General features: G+C 49.4%; 6 protein-coding genes across 6 annotated transcripts; 2 read left to right on the top strand and 4 right to left on the bottom strand.

Moving 5' to 3' along the window:
- Nucleotides 1-305: 305 nt before the first annotated feature.
- Nucleotides 306-3,121, top strand: ABOM_007571 (metal cation transporter MSC2; the record flags this gene model as incomplete). The annotated part of the gene is made up of 4 exons (XM_022534700.1): nt 306-697; nt 749-1,882; nt 1,930-2,148; nt 2,200-3,121. 4 exons carry the CDS (start codon nt 306-308, stop codon nt 3,119-3,121), a joined length of 2,667 nt encoding a protein of 888 aa, XP_022387571.1.
- A 341-nt stretch (nt 3,122-3,462) lies between these two features.
- On the bottom strand, nt 3,463-5,618 carry ABOM_007570 (amine oxidase; the record flags this gene model as incomplete). Its single annotated transcript, XM_022534699.1, has 3 exons — nt 3,463-5,022; nt 5,090-5,518; nt 5,565-5,618. 3 exons carry the CDS (start codon nt 5,616-5,618, stop codon nt 3,463-3,465), a joined length of 2,043 nt encoding a protein of 680 aa, XP_022387570.1.
- Nucleotides 5,619-6,739: 1,121 nt separating this feature from the next.
- Nucleotides 6,740-8,114, bottom strand: ABOM_007569 (Zn(II)2Cys6 transcription factor domain-containing protein; the record flags this gene model as incomplete). Its single annotated transcript, XM_022534698.1, has 2 exons — nt 6,740-7,840; nt 8,049-8,114. 2 exons carry the CDS (start codon nt 8,112-8,114, stop codon nt 6,740-6,742), a joined length of 1,167 nt encoding a protein of 388 aa, XP_022387534.1.
- Nucleotides 8,115-9,012: 898 nt separating this feature from the next.
- Nucleotides 9,013-9,984, top strand: ABOM_007568 (RTA1 domain-containing protein; the record flags this gene model as incomplete). Its single annotated transcript, XM_022534697.1, has 3 exons — nt 9,013-9,710; nt 9,761-9,835; nt 9,888-9,984. The coding sequence occupies 3 exons, from the start codon at nt 9,013-9,015 to the stop codon at nt 9,982-9,984; spliced, it is 870 nt and encodes a 289-aa protein (XP_022387535.1).
- A 394-nt stretch (nt 9,985-10,378) lies between these two features.
- ABOM_007567 (putative ubiquitin conjugating enzyme) lies at nt 10,379-12,964 on the bottom strand (the record flags this gene model as incomplete). Its single annotated transcript, XM_022534696.1, has 7 exons — nt 10,379-10,635; nt 10,704-10,796; nt 10,899-11,136; nt 11,573-11,589; nt 11,792-12,287; nt 12,353-12,712; nt 12,797-12,964. Coding segments are annotated over 7 exons (1,629 nt in total), but the record flags the coding sequence as incomplete, so codon positions are not given.
- Nucleotides 12,965-15,958: 2,994 nt separating this feature from the next.
- ABOM_007566 (MFS multidrug transporter) lies at nt 15,959-17,811 on the bottom strand (the record flags this gene model as incomplete). Its single annotated transcript, XM_022534695.1, has 5 exons — nt 15,959-16,895; nt 16,956-17,417; nt 17,470-17,523; nt 17,582-17,692; nt 17,750-17,811. 5 exons carry the CDS (start codon nt 17,809-17,811, stop codon nt 15,959-15,961), a joined length of 1,626 nt encoding a protein of 541 aa, XP_022387529.1.
- Between the last annotated feature and the right edge of the window lie 1,760 nt (nt 17,812-19,571).

The raw sequence follows: 19,571 nt of genomic DNA, 5'->3' as shown, positions 1-19,571 counted from the left end.
TAACAAACCGAGGAGTACAATCACGTGGCCCGCTGTTATCGCCTGCAGATCGCATTTGGAGGTCCCCCATTGCCACTCCCATTGTTCACCAAGTTTGCTTCTGCATTAAGTCTGCTTGTTATCCCTGGCGCTATGCCGCGTCCCTTGCCTCAATCGCCCGGTTAGATATCTTCTTTGAGCTGCTAAAGCTCCCAGAACGCCCCCATTCCTTGATTGCTCTCCTCGAACCTCAACCTCTCCGCCTCCTGTCTGCTTGATCATCGCTCAACCGATTCTCTGCGAAGTAGGTGTCGCATACTAAGACCATGTCAACGGGTGCTCCTGTGTCCAGTGTGGATACAATTGCTCCCGCATTGTCGACACAGGGACAGTATAAGCCCACTCCTAGTCGTGGTCACTCACGCTCCAAACGCTGGTCGCAGGGGCCGATCTCCTTTTCTGCGTCTGATGCAGCTTCCACTCAACAACTGTCGCAACCATTGACTGGTTCGACCCACGTCAACGGCAACGCATCGAGCTCGTGGCATGGACACCAACATTCACACTCCCACTCTTCAAGTCATGGCGAACCGTGGGGCAAGTCCGACTACGCCAATGGTTCTCACTCATACACATCGAAACATAACCATTCTGGTAGCCTAACGGGGCTGGTACCAGATACACCTATCATATCGTCAAGCCCCGAGTCATTGAGGACGTGAGTACGTCCATATCCTTGGTTGATATCACTAGTTAACGGCCGTTTTAGTCATGAAATTTACGCCGGAGCCCTAATAGCTTCGCCATGGATTGCCATCTCGTGGTATTATAAACACCATGCACAATGGACGGATTCGCAACCCGCAGCTGATGATGAAAACATCGCATCTTCAGGCACAAAGCATTTAGATCACATTTCATCGAGGACATGTATCTTGACCGCCATAACAATGATCATATTGGGAGGAGGGCAGCTACTTCGAGTAGCCCAACGGGGTAGAAGTGATTCACGAGTCGCGTTGCCCAAACTCCATTCGAAAATCGTTACTGCTTCCTTTGTGCAAATGAGCTCAATTGCACTACCTATCTATGCGGCTCTCAAGGTGGGTGGTTTCCTGGTCGCATTTGTACTTGCTCTGGCAATAGCGTCCGGGGTACCGACAATTGTGCGAAGCTATGATTCTCAAGATAGCAACGCACGGCTGAGTCAAAAGAAACTGACAATTGGTGTCATCGCAACTGTGGTCGTGTTGAGCTTCCTGGGAATGAATACGTCTTGGGACGCAGAGCCCTTTTTGGGATATGTATCATTGGTTGTGTCGGTTTTTGTCATTCGCCCGCCTTTCCTGACCTTTACACCTGACCCTGCCTATGACGCAGCAGTACCACAGGAGAAGCTTCCCAGAACGGAATCATCTGGTGTTTCTCCCAGCGACCCAATGCTGACTGCTCTTCTTGGATTGCTCTTAGCAGTTGGCACCGCTGTTGCCGGGGGCTTATATTTCCATCTTTCGGATATGATGTATGTAGTGGCAGCTGCCGGTGGTTTTGCAGCATGCATAATGTATGTGGCACCAGCAAACTTACGCTCGCCGCACAAGATTGGTCTTGCCATTGCAACTGGTGGTGCCGCCCTGCTCTGCGCACCACCACCGCGCGACGGTGTTTATATGGTCTTCATCTTTCGAGGAATCCTTGCTGGGATCGCGGTTCTCGCCTCTAGGTTTGAGGATAGACAGTTGCGCCTGGTGATGCAAGCCCACAACCATCACCATCACCACACTCACTCCAATGATGATGCGTCAACAATTACGAAGCTCATCATCCGCTGTAGTGAACCATATCCACTACTGTACAGCATTCTTAAGGAGAGTGACTCTCGTCGCATCTTCTATTTCATGACGTAAGACCGCTGTTTCTTGTATACTTCATATTGGCTAACCCTGCTAGTCTCAATTTTGCGTTCATGCTCGTTCAGCTATCCTACGGATTTCTCACAGGGTCATTGGGGCTCCTCAGTGATAGTATTCATATGTTCTTTGATTGTCTCGCGCTTGTTGTTGGCCTCTGCGCCGCCGTTATGAGTAAATGGCCACCCAGCGCGAGATTCCCTTATGGATATGGCAAAGTAGACACACTGTCGGGGTTCGCTAACGGCATTTTTCTCATGTGAGTGGCCTCCCGCTCGTTATCAGGTTGTATTGCTGACTTTGGCTCTAGGATTATCAGTATTGAAATCATCTACGAAGCGGTGGAAAGGCTATCATCGGGCAGCCAGATGCACCGTATCGGGGAGCTCTTGGTGGTTAGTGCTGCTGGTCTCGCCGTGAATCTTGTGGGTATCATGGCGTTTGACCATGCACACCACGGACATGACCATGGCCATGATCATTCACACGACAATGAGAACATGCACGGGATATTTCTCCACATTCTAGCTGACACCCTTGGTTCCGTCGCCGTTGTGATATCGACCATTCTTGTACACTACTCTGGCTGGTCAGGGTACGACCCCATCGCGTCCTGTATGATTGCCATCTTGATTTTTGCCTCTGCAGTGCCGCTAGTCAGCAGCACTGCCAAGAAACTGCTTCTAACCCTTCCGGCCGACGTCGAATATAATGTCCGCGAAACTCTAGCTGGCGTGAGCACTCTACGGGGAGTTGTAGGGTACACCGTTCCCAAGTTCTGGCTCGACGATACGGGAAAGTCGGACCATGACCACGGCCATGGCCATAGCCACAGCCATAGCCACAGCCATACTCATAGCCATCACGATCACGATCACGACCACAGTCATAACCACAGTCATAACCACAGTCATAACCACAGTCATGACCACAATCATGGTCATGGTCACAGCCACAGCCACAGTCCCAATCACTCGCACTCCCACAGCCACTCGCACTCCCATCCTCACTCCCACAGCCATGATCACGACCATGACCACGCACACGCAAAGTCCAACCCCAATGTACTGGGCGTAATCCATGTCATCGCGTCCCGCGGCTCTGACCTAGAAGACGTGCGCCAACGAACCGTTGACTTCCTCCGAGAAAAGGGCATGGATATCCTGGTCCAAGTAGAACGAGAAGGCGACGGGCGATGCTGGTGCGGAGGCGGAGGAAACAAGAGCTCCTAGTTCCATGATCGACCGTGGCAGTTGGATTATTCTTCTATTGTCTTGGCTTATGTTACGTAGTATATATCATAACACTATAGCCAGATGTATATCTGCAATGAGGCTGTTAATGCATTGTGTCTTTAGTCATATCGTGAATTGCGCAATGTCCCTCTATATGCTTGGGCCTGTCAATAATGAAAATTCCTCGTACTTGAAACCGATATGAATCCCCAACAATAGTCGAGAACTCAAAGAAAGCCAGACCGACCCTGAAACAAAGAACGACAGCAAAGCAGTATAACAATTTATCTAATCTGCCAAACCCACCACCCCCAAAACACATAAACATATACTAGTATCTACAATTTACAACACCCAGCACCTTCACCCGAAGCCTTCCCACTCTCCCCAAAAAGAACACTCCTATTCCGCTCCTGCGTCGAAACAGCCACATCCAACGCCGGATTGCCCGTAAAGAAGTTCACAGGCTTCAACCCAACCACCATCTTATCCACGGGCATGACGGGCCAATCCTCGATGCGGGGGTTATGCGTAGACCCGAAGGTGTGCCAGACTACAATATCCTGGTCACGGACACTCGACTCCGAAATAGCTTGCCTACGAGATTCAATGGCGGAAGCAATTCCCTCGCCGCCAGTCGATTGCATGGTGTGTCTGCCGGCAGGGAAGAGTTCATCATCGTGGTAACGGGTGACCCAGACGGCGTGGGAGGCGAACTCGGATCGTTTCGCGTGGTGGGAGTCTGGGTGGGCGAGGAGCATTTGGGAGTAGCAGGGGAGGAGTTTGAAGGCGACTGGGGTATCGGTGATTGGGTTTCTGGAGTGTTCGTTGATGATTTTGAAGGAGCGGTTTTTTGTGAAGTCGAGGTCGAGGCCGGCTTCGTGTTCGATTATCTGGTGGGTTGTTGTATATCCTACCCCGAAGGGATTGTGCGTTGTGGGGCCGTTGAGGGGCATGGGGGTTGATTCTTCGACTTGCAGGGAGTTGGAGTGGCCGTCTAGGGCTGGGTCGATGCGGAGGCAGAAGAGGTGCTGGTGGTATGGGGCTAGGACGCCTGGGGCGACGATGGTGCCGTAGGGGACTTTGTCGCCGATATTGATGGGACAGGTGGAGAGGATGCCTGTGGCGCGGACTTCGTAGTGGATGGAGGCGTCTTGGCTGAAGTAGAAGGCGAAGATGTATTCGTAGTTGCTGACTGTTATAATGGTTTGCAGGGTTAGGACGCGGGAGCGGGTGACTGCTGCGTTCTGTGTGCGGAAGTTGGTGTGTTTCCAAAGGATCCCGTCGTCTTGTTCGTGGCAGCAGATGACGTTGGGGAGTTTTAGTGGTTCTCCTGAGTTAGTGTTGTGCCAGCCGTCGAAATATTTGATTACGCCTAGGCAGTCACAGCCCAGACGTAAGTTGTTGGCGTTGATGCCGGCACCGTCGTTTCCTAGGTCGAAGGCCGCCTTGCGAGGATACGGGGCGCGGGGGTCTCCGTAGGGCACGAACATTTCAGCTAGAGATAAACGGTAGAAGAGACTACGGCCGTCGTAGCGGATATCATGCAGAGTCAAGCCTTCACGGTAATTGAATCCTATATGCATGCGCCATTTCTCCCAGATCACAACGTTACCCTCGACATGGAATGAGGGACCTTCGGGCTGGACCACCTGGTATGGTTTAGTGGTTTTGCGCGGCGATGATCGCAAGCTTGGGTGGTATTCACTTGCTTCGGTGGAATGAATCTTGCGCTGGTCATATGGCTTTGGGTGGTCGTGGATACGCTCGTCTGACGATGATGGAAGCTGGTATATCTTGGTCACCTGAAGCTGTTCGGAGACTTCTGCGCATATATCCAGCGGGTAGGCGTAGTAGTTGGCATCAGGATTGTCGAGCAAGCGCATATAGAACCAACACTATTACATGAATTTGTTAGTTTTCGAAGCTCCAGTTAGGCATTAGCTGTAAAGGAGGTATATTCACCATGGTTAACCGCTCGGACATGTCGTTCAAACCATCGGTAGCGTACGCCCACGGCTCGACGATGACAGTTGCTCCTGTGGGAAGTTTGAGCTTCTTAATCTCCTCTTGAATCCTTGTATCGGCCAAGCAAGCTTGCTCAACTGACTTCATGTATTCGGAGTCAATGTAAGAATGCTTCCCTGCGAGATGTTCCTGTTTGATCACGGCCGCATGGTCAAGATCGATCAGCAGCTCAATTAGTTTGTTCTTAGATTCGCTGCGGACGACCACTTGTACGCGGGCTACCCGAGTAGGATGTGTATCTGGTGGCTGCCCAGAGTGCTCCTTGTCTAGAAAGTGAATCATGTCTTGCTTGGGAGGTTCCTTCAGCGTTATCACACGAAAGATGGGACCCTCCCCAGGTAGGGCAGAGCGTGTAATGTCTGCAGCCTGTTCCTGGTCAACATTGATCTTCTGTATAATATGAAAAGCCTACTTTGGAGATCTCTCTGGGTGTCAGAGGATCGAATGGATGCATCGACAAAGTCATGGTGAATTTGAATTCAAATACTCCACGCAGCAAAACGATGTGAGGTAGTATATAGAAAGTTGTTTTGCGGCCCTGTCCGTTCTCAGAGAATGAAGATGTGTGTGTATTTCGAGAAGAAAGGTGCCAGACGAGGGTGTTTAAGTATGCTGAGAGTCCCTTATCTTTGCATCAACTCCGCAGGACTTCCCCCACTGCCAAGAGAGCAGGCGTCCGCTACGGTTAAGATTAACCGGGACTCGGGGGCGGATCTTCAACCCTAAAGGCTAAGCTTCCAAAACTCTCCCCACCGCCTCGCCTCGAACATCCCTTAGCGGACAAGAAGTTGTGAAGGAACATTGCAGGTAGGCAGGATCGTAAACGATCACGCAATAGGAATTATACCTTCAAAGGTTCAGGCCAGCTCATACTCTGCTTCGGTTTAAGCCTGGGAGGCGTCAGATTCGAATTAGAGTAGCATAGAATCATGCTCATCACACACAATAGGCCTGGTTTGCCTGTCTCGGTTCTATTGAAACGATTATTGGTTCCCCTATTGCCTCTGCTTCCCTAATTCTCTCTCTCTTTTTTTTGGGCCTCAAATTTAACAGAACCGGGATACCGGACAGAATCGAATGGAGCTCAGCCACCTAAAATGGAAGTTAAGGTGTCCTTGTAATCGTAGCATCTACTTGATGAGTCCTTTGGGATCCAACCATGTGGGTTTAAGGGAGGCGGACAGCATAGGCCGAGCTTTATTTGTTCTTTCAGATATCAAAACTGGCTAAAATCTAGGTGGAACTTCACTGAGGCCAGCAATTGTTAATACCACCGATAAGCGCATGAGTTTCGTATCATCGCAAGCCATTCTTCCATTGTGAATACCCCTGTATATTCAATGAGTAACGACTGGTGTAAGTTAATTTATCGTTTATCTCTCGTTGTGGAATTCTCTGTTCTGGCATGTTGCTGGGCTCGATATTCCGGTGTTACCCCGCTGCGCGGGAATAGGTCTTGTGGACACTACCAGGTGAAGTGTGTTTTTGCCATCAACGCAGTTGTTATGTGGTATCCGGCCAAAGTAAATGCGCCTTCCCATCATAAGAGCTTAGAAAATGGCTTGTGACCCGTACTGCTGAGCCACCTTAAAGACCTAGTTTCTGCTTCGGCCATAAAACCGCCTCTTCCCACCGGGCATCACCCGCCTGTAGAGCAACCAATATCTCAGAGACGAGGGCGGAGCCGGACTTTCGAGCCCACCATGTCTTTCCATCAAGCTCGGCGAGTAAAACGCCCCAATGCATGAGAATAAGTAAAGCAAGCGGCTGGCGACGACAAACAACATGAACAAACTCCTTATCGACGCACGCAAGCCAAGACAGGACGGAAGCTGCATCTTGTTCATGAGCGTAGCGAGCAAAGCTGCGATGGAGATGAGAGATGGCATCTTTGATGATGCTGTGTTGGTCTGGCTCGACATTGGACAGGAGTGTATCGTTTAGATCGGCGAGACGAGTCAAAGCAGCCTCGGTTCCAGCATCTAGCAGGGCACCAGATTTCTCAAAGAAGCCGTTCTTCGAAACAAATAGATTATTTTCCAGCCAGGACCGCGTGATCGCGAAAATCTTGGCCACGCCTTTTAGTAACTCAAATACGAATATGAGGTTCTCGGTCATGCTAGAGCTTTCGCTTCTGGATCCTGGTAACCGGGGAAGAGAGATGCAGATCATAATGGTGATGACGGAATGGGCAAATACGGCGTCACAGTTGAGTGGGGTTAGATGGGCAATTGCGTGTCGGAAGGGCGCAAGCCCCTGATTATGGTATTCGAGGGCTGTATCGATATAAGATAAAGCTTGTGGTGGTTCTAAAGCCGAGGCCGTGTGCAGGGAGGCTACTGCTAGGATTCCACTCATGAGAAAGTCATGCTCCAGAGCTTTGCGTGGCATGACAATCTGCCATACATAGTGGTCAGATTCCTTGTTGCAAAGACTCAGATAGGTATCCGTGGAGAATTTATGCATCAGCTCTAGTTCCCGCTTGCGAGAATAGGGAAATGGAACGTTGGCGATTGCGCCAGCGAAGGGGTGACTGGCTTCATCCGAGGTCTGACCCAGTCCGGGATGTATGGAATTCGGACTCGCAGATGAAGAACTGGCTATGCTGCGTGCTGCGGGAGTGTTCAAGTAAGTGCAGCGAAGTTCTCTGGTGACACAATTTGAACATGGTGGGCCCTTTTCGTCGCACTATACATGATGTTAGGGCGAGGCAGAACAGATACAAAAACAATGAAAAGAAGACCAATTGACGTTTAAGTTTCTTTAACTAATCATAGTGGAAATATGGGTGGATATAGAATGATGAAAGTGCCAGAGAGGAGTAGGAAGCATGTTCAGCTCCAGGTCATGGTAGGATTGGACAAACGGGTGGATTGACTGAAAAAGCACGACCTACCTTGACTCTCCTCCTCTTGCACTGATCACATCCATTGCGCGATTTGGTATGGGCCCTCCGTGGCATGGTCGATCCACAAGAAAATAAAGTACATTTGACACCAGATTTCCTGTGACCGGCAACCACGTGGAGGGACACGTGGGGACACGTGGGGAAAATTTCCGTGACAACTGATGTCACGTGGCGCCGGGCAGAGCAGCTGGGGTATGAAATTTTGATGACGAAGACTACTACTTTCCTCCTTTTCTCACCAAGATACGGAGTACTGTTCATTTCACATTCCAAACAAGGCAGTGACGCAGTGGGGGTCTGGGCTCCCCGCTGCGGCCGCTACTCCATAGTGCATTGTCTCGGCCAGGGTCGGCCAGGGCACAGGATGCACTCTACCGGACATCTCCCACCCGTTTTTTTTCTGGGCTGTGACTTCACTACGTATATATTGAGGCTTATCGGAGGCCTTGGGAGTAAGCACGGCCTACAAAGATGGACAAATACGTCAGCCTGGCGCCAGGTGGTTATCTCGGTGTTCCTTGGAGTTAGAACATAGCCATCGAGCTGACGGATCAATGAATCGGTTAGGGCCCGCGATCAAATTTCAGAAGGAAGAGTGGGGCTGCGAAAACGAATGCGAGACCGAGAGCGAATGCGATCCAATCAGGTATCCCAAAGCATGCATTTTCTCCTTCGAGAAGCAGGAATTTGCCGACAGGGTCCACTCGAGTCATGGCAATCGGAGAAGACAAACAAGACTCGAAAATAGCATTATTGTATTAAATATATACGAGGCGCCAGCATGGAGTTGTCCCACCAGTCTCTCCCTGATTCTTTGTCTTAATAGACCAGACGCCACATAAATTTATCCTTATATTTTTTCGTTTTTCTAGCGGCTGTCGTTCTTTTTGGCTCATTTTCTGTCCTCTTCTCTTTCTTATATGTATATACTAATTTCGAAGCCCTAGCCAACATGGCCAGCTACAACACCTGTACAGAAGTCGCGCCCTTGTGCCCCGTCGAAGCTACAACCTACGGCTACTACCCCAACTATGGTGGTAACATTTTCTTCACAGTCTTTTTTGGCCTTTGCGGCGTATTTCAACTCGGTTTCGGCATCTACTTCCGCTCGTGGACCCTGATGGTGGCACTGGTGGTCGGCACGTTTCTCGAGATGGCGGGCTATATCGGTCGAGTTCTGATGAATAAAAATCCTTGGGATGGTGGCGCGTTTAAGTTGCAAATTGTGGCGATTATCCTGGGGCCAACGTTCATCGCGGCGGGCATCTACCTCACCTTGAAGCATATCATCCTTTCCCTGGGACCGGAACACTCGCGCCTCAAACCGAAATTGTTCACCTGGATCTTCATCGGCTGTGACATTGGGTCTCTGATTTTGCAGGCTGCCGGTGGTGGTGTGGCGGCAGCTGCTGGAAGTGAGCAACGGGATCTTCTTAATGCGGGAAATGACATTATCATCACGGGTATAGCGTTCCAGGTCGCGACCATGTCCGTCTGTGGAGTGTTAGCTCTGGACTTTTTCATCCGTTATCTTCGGCGGAGCTCGGGAGAGAAGGCACTGGACAGTGGGAATGGACGAAGCCATATCAGGCTGGTGGTTATCGCAGATATCTTTGCCTACTTTACCGTCCTAATTCGGTGTATCTATCGGTAAGTCTTTCGGGAATGGTGGGGATCGCTTTTGCTAACGTGATGTGCAGTATCCCGGAGATGGCAGGCGGATGGGGAAACCCCTTGATGCAACGGGAGGACGAGTTTCTGGTTCTGGATGGAATGTGAGTACCCTCATAGACTTCTCCCGACCATGCAGATTGCTAATTTCACTAGGATGGTTGCCTTGGCGGTATTGTCCCTGACAGTTTTCCATCCCGGACTCTTCCTCCCATCATTGAGGAAGGGTAACAAAAACGTGCAGGCCGCCTGATATACTCAAAATATACGACTAGAGATACCCCAAGTATGACAACAGAAACAAACAACTATTCAAGATAGATGCAGATAGATATATTCGTCTCGTTCAGAAACTGAACATATGTTGGCAGCGCTACGCTGCAGTATAGTCAGGGAACTATGAAACACGGCAATGCAAAACGAGAAAGTCCAAATTTCAACTCCGGGCCGATATCACGTAACTCCAGGGGAGACAGGGAACTTAGATGAATGGAAGATAAGAAAGGCGCGGAGACAAACAGCTGGCGCTACTCGATAGACTAATAGTCTATCATGCGAAGGTAAAACGAAAAAAAAAGTTCAAGCCTTTCAACCCAATGGCCAACAACACCAGTCACGCATAAATCACATTATGAATCAAGAGCGCTTTACTCCTCGCCCAAACTGTCTCGGACACACTTGCGAACCCGCTTCTTGAACTCTTTAGGATCTTCTCTCCATAGGCGGGCAGCTTCGACGTTGGCGGGGCTTTCATCATTCGGACTTGAGAGCATGGAGATCACGGATAGCAGGATTGTCTCCGGGGTCTGGACGGGGGACCAGCGCTCTGCAGCAGACTCGTAGCCGTACTTGTCTTCCTCGGGTGGGTGCAGAATGGAAATACAGACATCGCCGTTGGGGTAAACTATAGGTTATCAGCGTTTGGTTCGGGGTAGACAAGGCAGAGCGGGGAAAGAGGGGGAAGATGCATACTGTTCGGGTGGAAAAGTGGCGTTTCAAATTTCATCTTCGGTGGCATATGTGGATATTCGGGAGGAAAGGAGAGTCGAGCACGGAAGAAGCCGCCTGTTCAAAAAAAAAAAAATTAAAGCCAATCAGTAAGTGTCTGAGGGTGTATATGCTGCTGGGTTATCAAATCTTTCCGGAACCGTCAGAATATAGACTTACCGCCGTATAACTTGACATCATCTGAGATCATGAGCATGACCTCCCACTCAAACACATTATTATCGACGAGCCCACAGCTAATGCCAGGAAGGTCCTTGGCAGACTGCATCTGTTGCAGCTGCCCCAACAGCATGCGACCTGCTGGTGATGTAGCCATAGTGGTGGTTCTGGTCTCGGGAGTGGCAGCGCGGGGCGAGAATGAGGAATAGGATGAAGGGATATGGCGCCTGACGAGGACCTAGGAGCGCATGCAGTTGATATAGCGGTTCGACAATCGTAGGCCTCTCCAAAGGTACCCAGGAGGAGGAAAGGGAGAAAAGATTAACAGTGAGGAGAGAAGTGGTGAAAGGATAGCCACTTAGGGCGGTGTGTTTGATCGAGTGGGGGGCGGGGCTATTGGTCAGTTGGATAGCCTTAGTCAGGCATCGACGGAGTCAACTAATATTCCTCAGGCACCCTACTCCGTACATGTAACTATGTATACTTAACTTATGGAACAGCTACGTAAGCGACGGTCTTGTGCATAATATACTGGTAAAATAGATTCAACTGAGCATTCCGGATGCAATAAGAAAAAATCTGTCCTCGGCAAAACTAACCAAGGGGCTGTATCAACACAATAGGAGAGGTCAACAGGACAGCCAAAGCGAAACTTTTCCGGCTCTACTCCGTACAGTCACTCGGGTCGGTGCTTCGTAGTGAATGAGTATGGCACAATGATGAGAAAAGTAATTTCCAAATTGTGCAACAATACAAGAACCAAAAGGGGGGAAAGGAAAAAAAGAGAGGGGGGAGGAGAGAGAGAGAGAAATGAAAATAAAAGATAAGAATAATAAAAATAATAAAGTCTCAAGTACGTTAAAATATATTGATCAGCTAAGCGTTGGCCTCACTACGCCGGATACCGTACGTCAATGCCCCCGCGTGGACTTGACATCCAAGTACAATTGAAAAGAGGATCATCGCAGCAAACTCCATGGCAAAGGCCTTACCGATCACCTTCAGGTAGCGAATGCGAGCAGGTCCATCGAAGGTCGCCCATGCATCTTTAATGCTGAGTTTACCGCTGCCGCCAAGAGTGACAGGAACCACCTTTCCGCCGAAGGAGCGGTCAAAGGGTACGATCGTGTTATCCTCCTTTGGGAGCATGGAGGCTGCGACACGAATCGTAACGGCCCGCGCGGGGATGGATACGAGGGCGGCAAGCAGAGATGGGATGGCGATGGCTGTGGCAGCGCGACTCACAAGCTCAGCCGGTGGGAGGTTAGTGTTGGGATCAACAACCAAATCGCCTAGAGCTCCGGCAGCTCCGGCAATAAATAGAGGAATGTAGAAAGCGGCACAGACAGCGCCTTGCTCAAAGGCAACGACGGGTGCAATTTTCAGCAGCTCTTGAAGCCGGGAATGCGCTGATAGAAGCGCTTGGGGGAGGGCTCGGATATCACAATATGTACCCAAGTCAGTTCCAGGTTGGCTAAGGCCATGCCGATGATCATTCTAGCGGCCAGCTGCCCGGCAAAGTTGGTCATGGACAGAGGTAGAATTGCGAATATAAATCCCTCGGCCAGAGAGTATGTCATAAACAGACCAAAACCGCGGAAACGAGACCAGAAGCCGGCACGGGCACGGAGATGTCTAACGGCGGTGCGCAAGGTGCTGGTAACAGGCTGCGGGCGAAGGGTGCGTGCCTCGGGCTCAGCCGGGTCCACATCCTTGTTAGGATTGAAATCGGACTTGACGCGGATATAGAGATCGGGGTTGGTTTCCTCGATGGCGGCGAGGGTAGCAACCACCATTCCATAGGTGTACTCGATCTAGAGATGGTATTAGCGACCGTAGGACATCTAAAGGAGCCCAACCCACTGAAGTAGGAACATGACAAAGAAGAATGACCTTACCGAGAATACAACAAAAAAGAAAGCTAGAACAGAGAAGACAAAAAGACCAGCCAGCCACCCCGAGAGATGGATGGAGGGCACTTCACGGTCTTTAGAGTTCGTGGACATGTCGGAGGCCAGCTCCATACCTCGACGAACAAGGGACGAGACAACCATGGCTGTGGACTCCTACCGTATCAGTTACAGGCTGAGACGGGGAGGGGAGTAATCGGTTTTGGTCCGGAACAAGTTGAGTAAGAAAGTAAAAAGAATATGAAGCGAAAGATCGATAATTAGATGATGGAAGAATAGATGAAATCGAGAATTGAAGAAGATGATGAAAGATGGTGATAACGAGGGTCGCAACCTAATGAGGCTGAGCGGTACGCCGTGTTCTGCCCCACCAATAATCATGGGGGCCGGCCCCACCCTTCCGGACTAGTCCTAGCATTCCACCTGACCGGGAGGAACCCTGGAACGACTCTCTTCACCTTAGAGGTGTATCGAATAATTCGGACAAAATTCAATGGTTCTTCAAGTCTTTCAATATATTTCAGCCATAACCAAAGAGACTGTGATCAGAATGGGTAAACTGAGGTTTATCGCCAAGCCTAGGATACGAGAAGGACGCCAGCGTGGAGTATGTAGTCCTTGGCAGCAAGATGTCAATGTAATGGGCGTTGCATAACTAGTAATTTTAAACATGGAATAATAATAATAATCAACAAAAAAGGGAATAAAAAGTAAAGGAAATCAGTCAAAAAAAGGGGAGTGATAATAAAAAACCTCAGAGGACATACAGTGCATGTTATTCCCTGTAGTAAAGCACCATTCATCCTATCTAAAATGGGAGTGAAAATTTCCATAAACGCCGAAGAACTTCAATGAAATCCATCACCCTGGCTAGGAAAGCGAAGAGATAAAATGGGCCCACTTTGTATAGGAGCCTCATACAAATTCACTTCCCCCCAGAATTACATTGGGACATGGGAACGTTTGGACACATCTTCCTCTTCCAGTTGAGGTCGGTGGGACTATGGGGGGATGGGGGCTGCGAGCTGACAGGCTGAGACCGGTGGTGCTTAGAGAGGCCCGTTCCACTGTAAATAGGTCCCATATGCAAGGTTCCTTATTTTAAAAGCCTTTCCTGAGTGGACCTTTAGTGGTAACATGCCTGGTGGAGGAAGGCTTAGAGAACAATCAGCCCTAACAACATGCAAGTAGGGTACTATAGTGACCTGTGTTCTCATTGGCTGGTTCTGCCGCTTGTATTGGGTGGTCCTGTGGTAGGTGTATGCCTGTTGTGTGCCTTGATATGGATATACTTTCTTGGTCATCTATACTGTATTCTGTCAACGTGTTGAATAGTCTGTGGCCTCATCGTCTCATTTGTTTGGCTGGATTTGTTGCTAAACTACTTAGTTGTGACGAATAAGTATGATAGTTCCAGTGGCCTCTCTAAGTATGGGCTTGTGTAGTATAGATAGATAGGCGCTCCGAGGAATTCTACTACTTATCGTGTTTATGTAGGTCCCTTAATGTATATAAAAATTTAAGTATCTCAGTAGTGTATAGATAAGGCCTCTCTCCCTGACAGCATGTTAAACTACTCAATACATGTGTATCCTTACTACCTTAAATGGGCAGTGGTGATAGGGTAGGTGATTAGACCCAATCTACTGGAAAGAACATCTGAACCCTACAAGGTGCGAGGCTTTTCGTAGCCACGCCCTGTGGGGGATGACATAAACCGTCACTACGATGTATGATACCCACGCGTTACCACCGCCCCTGCATATTTCCTTGATGCCTTGATATGTTGAACTTACTGTCAGTGGTCCTTTGAATGTTTATTTAAGTTTTGTTTCTACCAACCCGAGGGACAGCTTCTATACATGGACTGGGAGTGTTCGTTCTGGGGCTATGAGGGTGTATGGATATATTACAAGCATGTACAGTGTACGGTGGGAATTGTTCAGCATCAAGTATGTCAAGGGACTGGTAACATCCCTAAACTGCCATCTTTCATGGGTTGCGAGAGAGCTATAGTCGGTGAGATAAGGTGCCCAAATAAGTGTTCTTTCGTTGACCCCTAGTGCTGGAAGGGCCGGATGTATGAGGCCTAGAAATCGTGAACGATTTGATCATCTACCCTGTGCAAGCTGGTTGATTGCACCCTTTTTAGCGGTGTCCTATTACTGACCTCCTGCGAGGTCTCCATCGTCGGAAAAGTACTCGCCCCCCCCCCCCCTCCCGATATTTTCAGGTTCGCACTCGTCGTTCTGATCATCAGTACTATATTCAGCACCATCGCCATCCTCAGTGTCACTTATCATGAAGCATGCGCGGCAAAAGCCCCTGACAACCCGACTCGCTGGTTTACTGTGTTGTGTCACTGTGTAATTCCGTAATTCTCTCTTTCCACTCTTGTTGACTCGCCTTTTAGATGGGGTAGCCAGCCTGGCAGTCTCGGGATACAGGCCATAGAATCAGGCTACTATATTTGGTGTTCACCGTTCTTTGTTGCTCCTGACCAAGGTTCTTGCCCCATGTGCCTTCGGTTCGGCAACTATGGCGCCACGTTCTGAGGTTTGTGTCCCAGAGCCGACATTCACGGACGGCCCAGAATAATGGTGCCCAGCTATCACAGTCCCCCTTTTTGCATAGATGCTTTCTTTCCGTGACAATATACCTAACAACATCAACACAGCTACTTACAGCGGCGAAGTGTAGAGCTTCTTTCCGCACATGAAATCTTTAACGAAGAGCTCTGTCCCCAGGTAGCGCAGGTATTATCTAATTTAAGTGTGCAATAAAGGGAAAGTGAATCGGCCGTCGGCCGTATCCGTCTGCTATGTCGATTGTTGCACTCCTAGCCAACTGAACAGTTATTGGTTGGTAAAATCATCACACTTCCAGAAAGAACACATGCACAATGCATAAGCAGGGTGTGGAATGTTACAAGTAACGGGGACTACAAGTGATTCTACTGCTTGTCAAAAATATTCTATATTTGTATTCATACGTATTTGAAGCTCTTCCGGGCTACTAGTAATATGTAATCGGACTTAATATGTACACTCAACTTAATTAAAAGTGATAAAAGAGCAAACCATTGGCCTGGCAAAGACCAGAACCAAAAGCCTTCTTTTACCGGCAATACAAGCAAAACATGAACCCCCATCACGGGATCTCGGCAGCAGGCACCTTCTCCGCACTAGTAGGCTCATCCTTCTCATCAACCTCGCCCGAAGTCCACATGGATTCGCGCATGAACGGACTACGATGACGAATCTGAGGACCCTTCAGGACCAAAACAACAGGGACAACCGAAAGCGCGATACCGATAAAGCCCAACAAGGAACCGGCCCATCCGAAGCCGAGATTCGAGAACAGCTGAGGCGAAGCCAGGGGCAAGAAAGCACCGAACGAGTTACGTCCCAACGAAGCAGCCGACAGAGCTGAGGCGGCGTACTTCTCGTACGCGTCGGTGAGGTAGTTGACCACAGCCATGTAGATGGAGTAGATACCGATACCGGCAGCTGTGATACCGATGGTGGGCACGATCCAATGCACGTCGGGCATACTGGCCCAGCCATACCAGAACAGACCGCCTGCGAAGAGCAAGCTACCGGGAATAGCAGTGTAGAGACGAGCCTCGGGGATGGGCTTCCCGGGGGTTTCGGAGTTGCGTTTGGCGGAACTCAGATAGATCCAGTCCTGGAGAGGGTTGATGGCTGTACCGATGACGGCACCCACGGAGATAGCGAGCTGAACGAGGCCGGTGGCCATAACGCCCCAGCCATAGTTGGTACTATAGGTTTGGACAACGCTGGAGAAGAATAGATACAAGATACCCCAGGCAAAACTGATCCAGAGTGTAAAGAAGATGACGACAGGCTCAGTTAAGAGCATGCGTGTGGGACGTTGGAAGGAGATCTGCAGGAGTTTGAGGGTGTTGACCCTGTCAAGCTCTGCTTGGGCATACACAGGTCGGCCGGTTTCCTTCCGGATCTTTCGGGCCCGTTTCTTCAAGATCACATCAGGGCGGGTTTCGCTGAGGATTAGGTAAAAGACGGGGATAAGAGCGGCGTTATAGATAATCTGAATGTAGAAGATCCTGCAAAACACGCACAGTCAGAGAGGGGTGTTTGATACATGAGGAGAAGGGATGGCTTACCAACGCCAAGGGTCAGACTTGTGGATCTGCACAATGGCCGAACCGATGAAGGGACCAAGTGCGATGCCTATAACACTGGTGAAGCCGAACAATGACATAGGCAGACTGCGAGCCTTCTCGCCCAACCAAATGTCACTGATGCTCCCTCCGACAATGTTGATGGACACCGATGAGGCACCACCACCAAAGAAACGGGTGACAACCAGTGTGGCGAAGTTATTCGCGAATGCCGACGGGAATAGTGAAATCACCAGGATCACGTAGGCAACAAAATACCCAGGCATACGACCAGAAGACTCAGTGAGAGGCACAAAAATCAACGGCCAGAAGGCAGCGCCCATATTCCAGGACGTCGTTGCCCAGTACAGGTTGGGAAAGGGGGAGTTCTGGACATGGAACTTCTCTTCCATCCAGTCATTTCCAGATCCATACGTTCCTGCCGGAAGTCCAGTCAAGATGGAGCTTGTTGAAGGGGTTAGCGCACAGTCAAATGCAAGGGCCGTAGGTGTCTCACATGAAGCAGACGGTGACCGTTAGGAGCCATTTGTACTTGAGACTCCAGTTGAACCTGCGAAGGGTCAGTGAATACGAATGAAACTATCTTGACAGACAGCATGATTACATACGGGTTCTCAGGATCAGTTGGACCGTTCCAAGTGTGGATTTCGATGTCCTTCCTGGTACGCAATTCCTCGGGATCGACATTGTTGTTATCAAAGCCAAAGAAGCCCTTCAGCCTACTAGGGTGTCAGCCCGACCGTGATAAAACTCACAACAAACATTAGGGTCCTAACCTGTCCAGAAAAGAACGGCTGGACTGACTTTGCGGGGCGTTGTTGGCGGGCTGATCGGCCATTGTGAGAGGCAGTCAACAGAAGGGTGCTGGCGTCAGTGGACTTCGAACCAATCTGACCGTCTCATGGAAATGGAATAGAAAAGGAACAGGAAACTGCACCACCGATTTCTACATTTGAAGAGCCGAAAACTCGTTCAATCGAGAAAGTTAATTCCGGTGGTTCCTAGAATGGACCCCCCGAGGGTTCCGTTTCGGCATGCCGAACAGACAAGTAAAAGGCATGAGAGCCGACCGGGTATTTCGTCATTATGGAGTACGGGACCCTCGGCCACTTCGATGGCAAATCCATTCTTGGGGCCGGTGAAGAGCTTCTGGCTTTGTGACAGGCCAAAGCGCTGGAAGACCCACGGGTATAGCTCCACGATGCCTTGGGTGGAGTACGACTAATGCAACGTTCTCGACGCATCTGCTAACTCCTGACGCAGTGCTTCAGAATTTGACTCAATTCATCCAAGGAACTTCACTTTCAGACAACTACGCTGGGAGCGTATCCGTAAAGCCGTAGTTAGCTTCGGTAATCAACCACTGGAACAAGATGAGCTTCCAACCGGCTCTTTTATCCGTACGGTTGGTCGATGACGAACTAAATCTGCTATTGGATTTAATGTACTGCGTAGGTTTTCTCAAAAATCAGTTCATCTGGTTGCATTTCCACTTTTCCGCCCCTTTTCTTTTTGCATTGGTGAGTGCTTTGTAGGAATTACTAGGTACTATGAACGGCATTGATCGGTCGTCGTGCTAGTGCATTGTTTGTATATTAATCCACCCACCATTCTAGGGTCGCAACCCTCTTGACACAGTAGATGGTAGCATGTCTATCCCTATTCACTGTGGACTTCTACTTCTTCCACACAATATACAGTAGACGTAAATCTCTCCGTTCCATTCATGGTACCGCCGGAGATCTTCCGTCATAGTTGCGATGTGGCAAATCGAATGGCAAACCCTAAAACCCTAAATCGGAATATCGTCACTTTTTTGGTAGCATATCTTGGTTTTTTCTCTCCGTCATTTTCTCTTGATTACTTGCAGCAAATCCACCTTCCTCTAGTAAACTAGACGAAGGGAAAAATTCAGAAAGACTTTCTTATGGTGCCTGGCTATTTTCCCACTAGGAGGATTCTAAATTGGATAGACAACTGAAGTGGGCCCTTGCATGAATTTAATTTGCACGGACCGCCCCACACCTGGCTTGCTTATGCCTTGAAAATGGGTACTGCTGCGTCCAGTGGGTTTTTAGGATATCGATTATTAATTGAGGCAAGCACTGTGCAGTCTTTTTTTTTTTTTCCGAGCCACAGGCCACAGGTAGCCAGCGAACCCTTGACTGCTATTCTTGGATTGTGTCTACGCGAGTGTGAATCTGATGCGAATAAGGCTGACCTAATGTACAGAAGCGCTAAGAACAAGCTACTCTTAGACAATGAATCACTGTTCAGAATATGAGAAAGAAATAGAAAATCCATTAGTTGCCTGTACAAATGGTCCCGAGAGGCCGAGCCACGGCACTAACTAACTCAAGATTGCGACGGAAAACAGCAGATAGGTATTGGAAACTGTGATTAGGGTAATGTTGCGGAATCAACTTCCGTAGACCTCCGACGGCTCGGCGTTGTGGGAATGTGGAGCCAAGCTTCTTTGGTATAACACTATCAAGGCCATAGCTATGTTGAAGGATCATAGAATGGCCAGCTCACTGTTTCTGGGATACGTAGTCTAGTACCCGACCATGCTATCTATCGCGTCTATGGTAGCTACTA

This window comes from Aspergillus bombycis, assembly GCF_001792695.1.
Source record: "Aspergillus bombycis strain NRRL26010 chromosome Unknown contig00064, whole genome shotgun sequence".
NCBI classification, from domain to species: domain Eukaryota; kingdom Fungi; phylum Ascomycota; class Eurotiomycetes; order Eurotiales; family Aspergillaceae; genus Aspergillus; species Aspergillus bombycis.
This window is presented reverse-complemented; position numbering and strand designations above follow the sequence as displayed.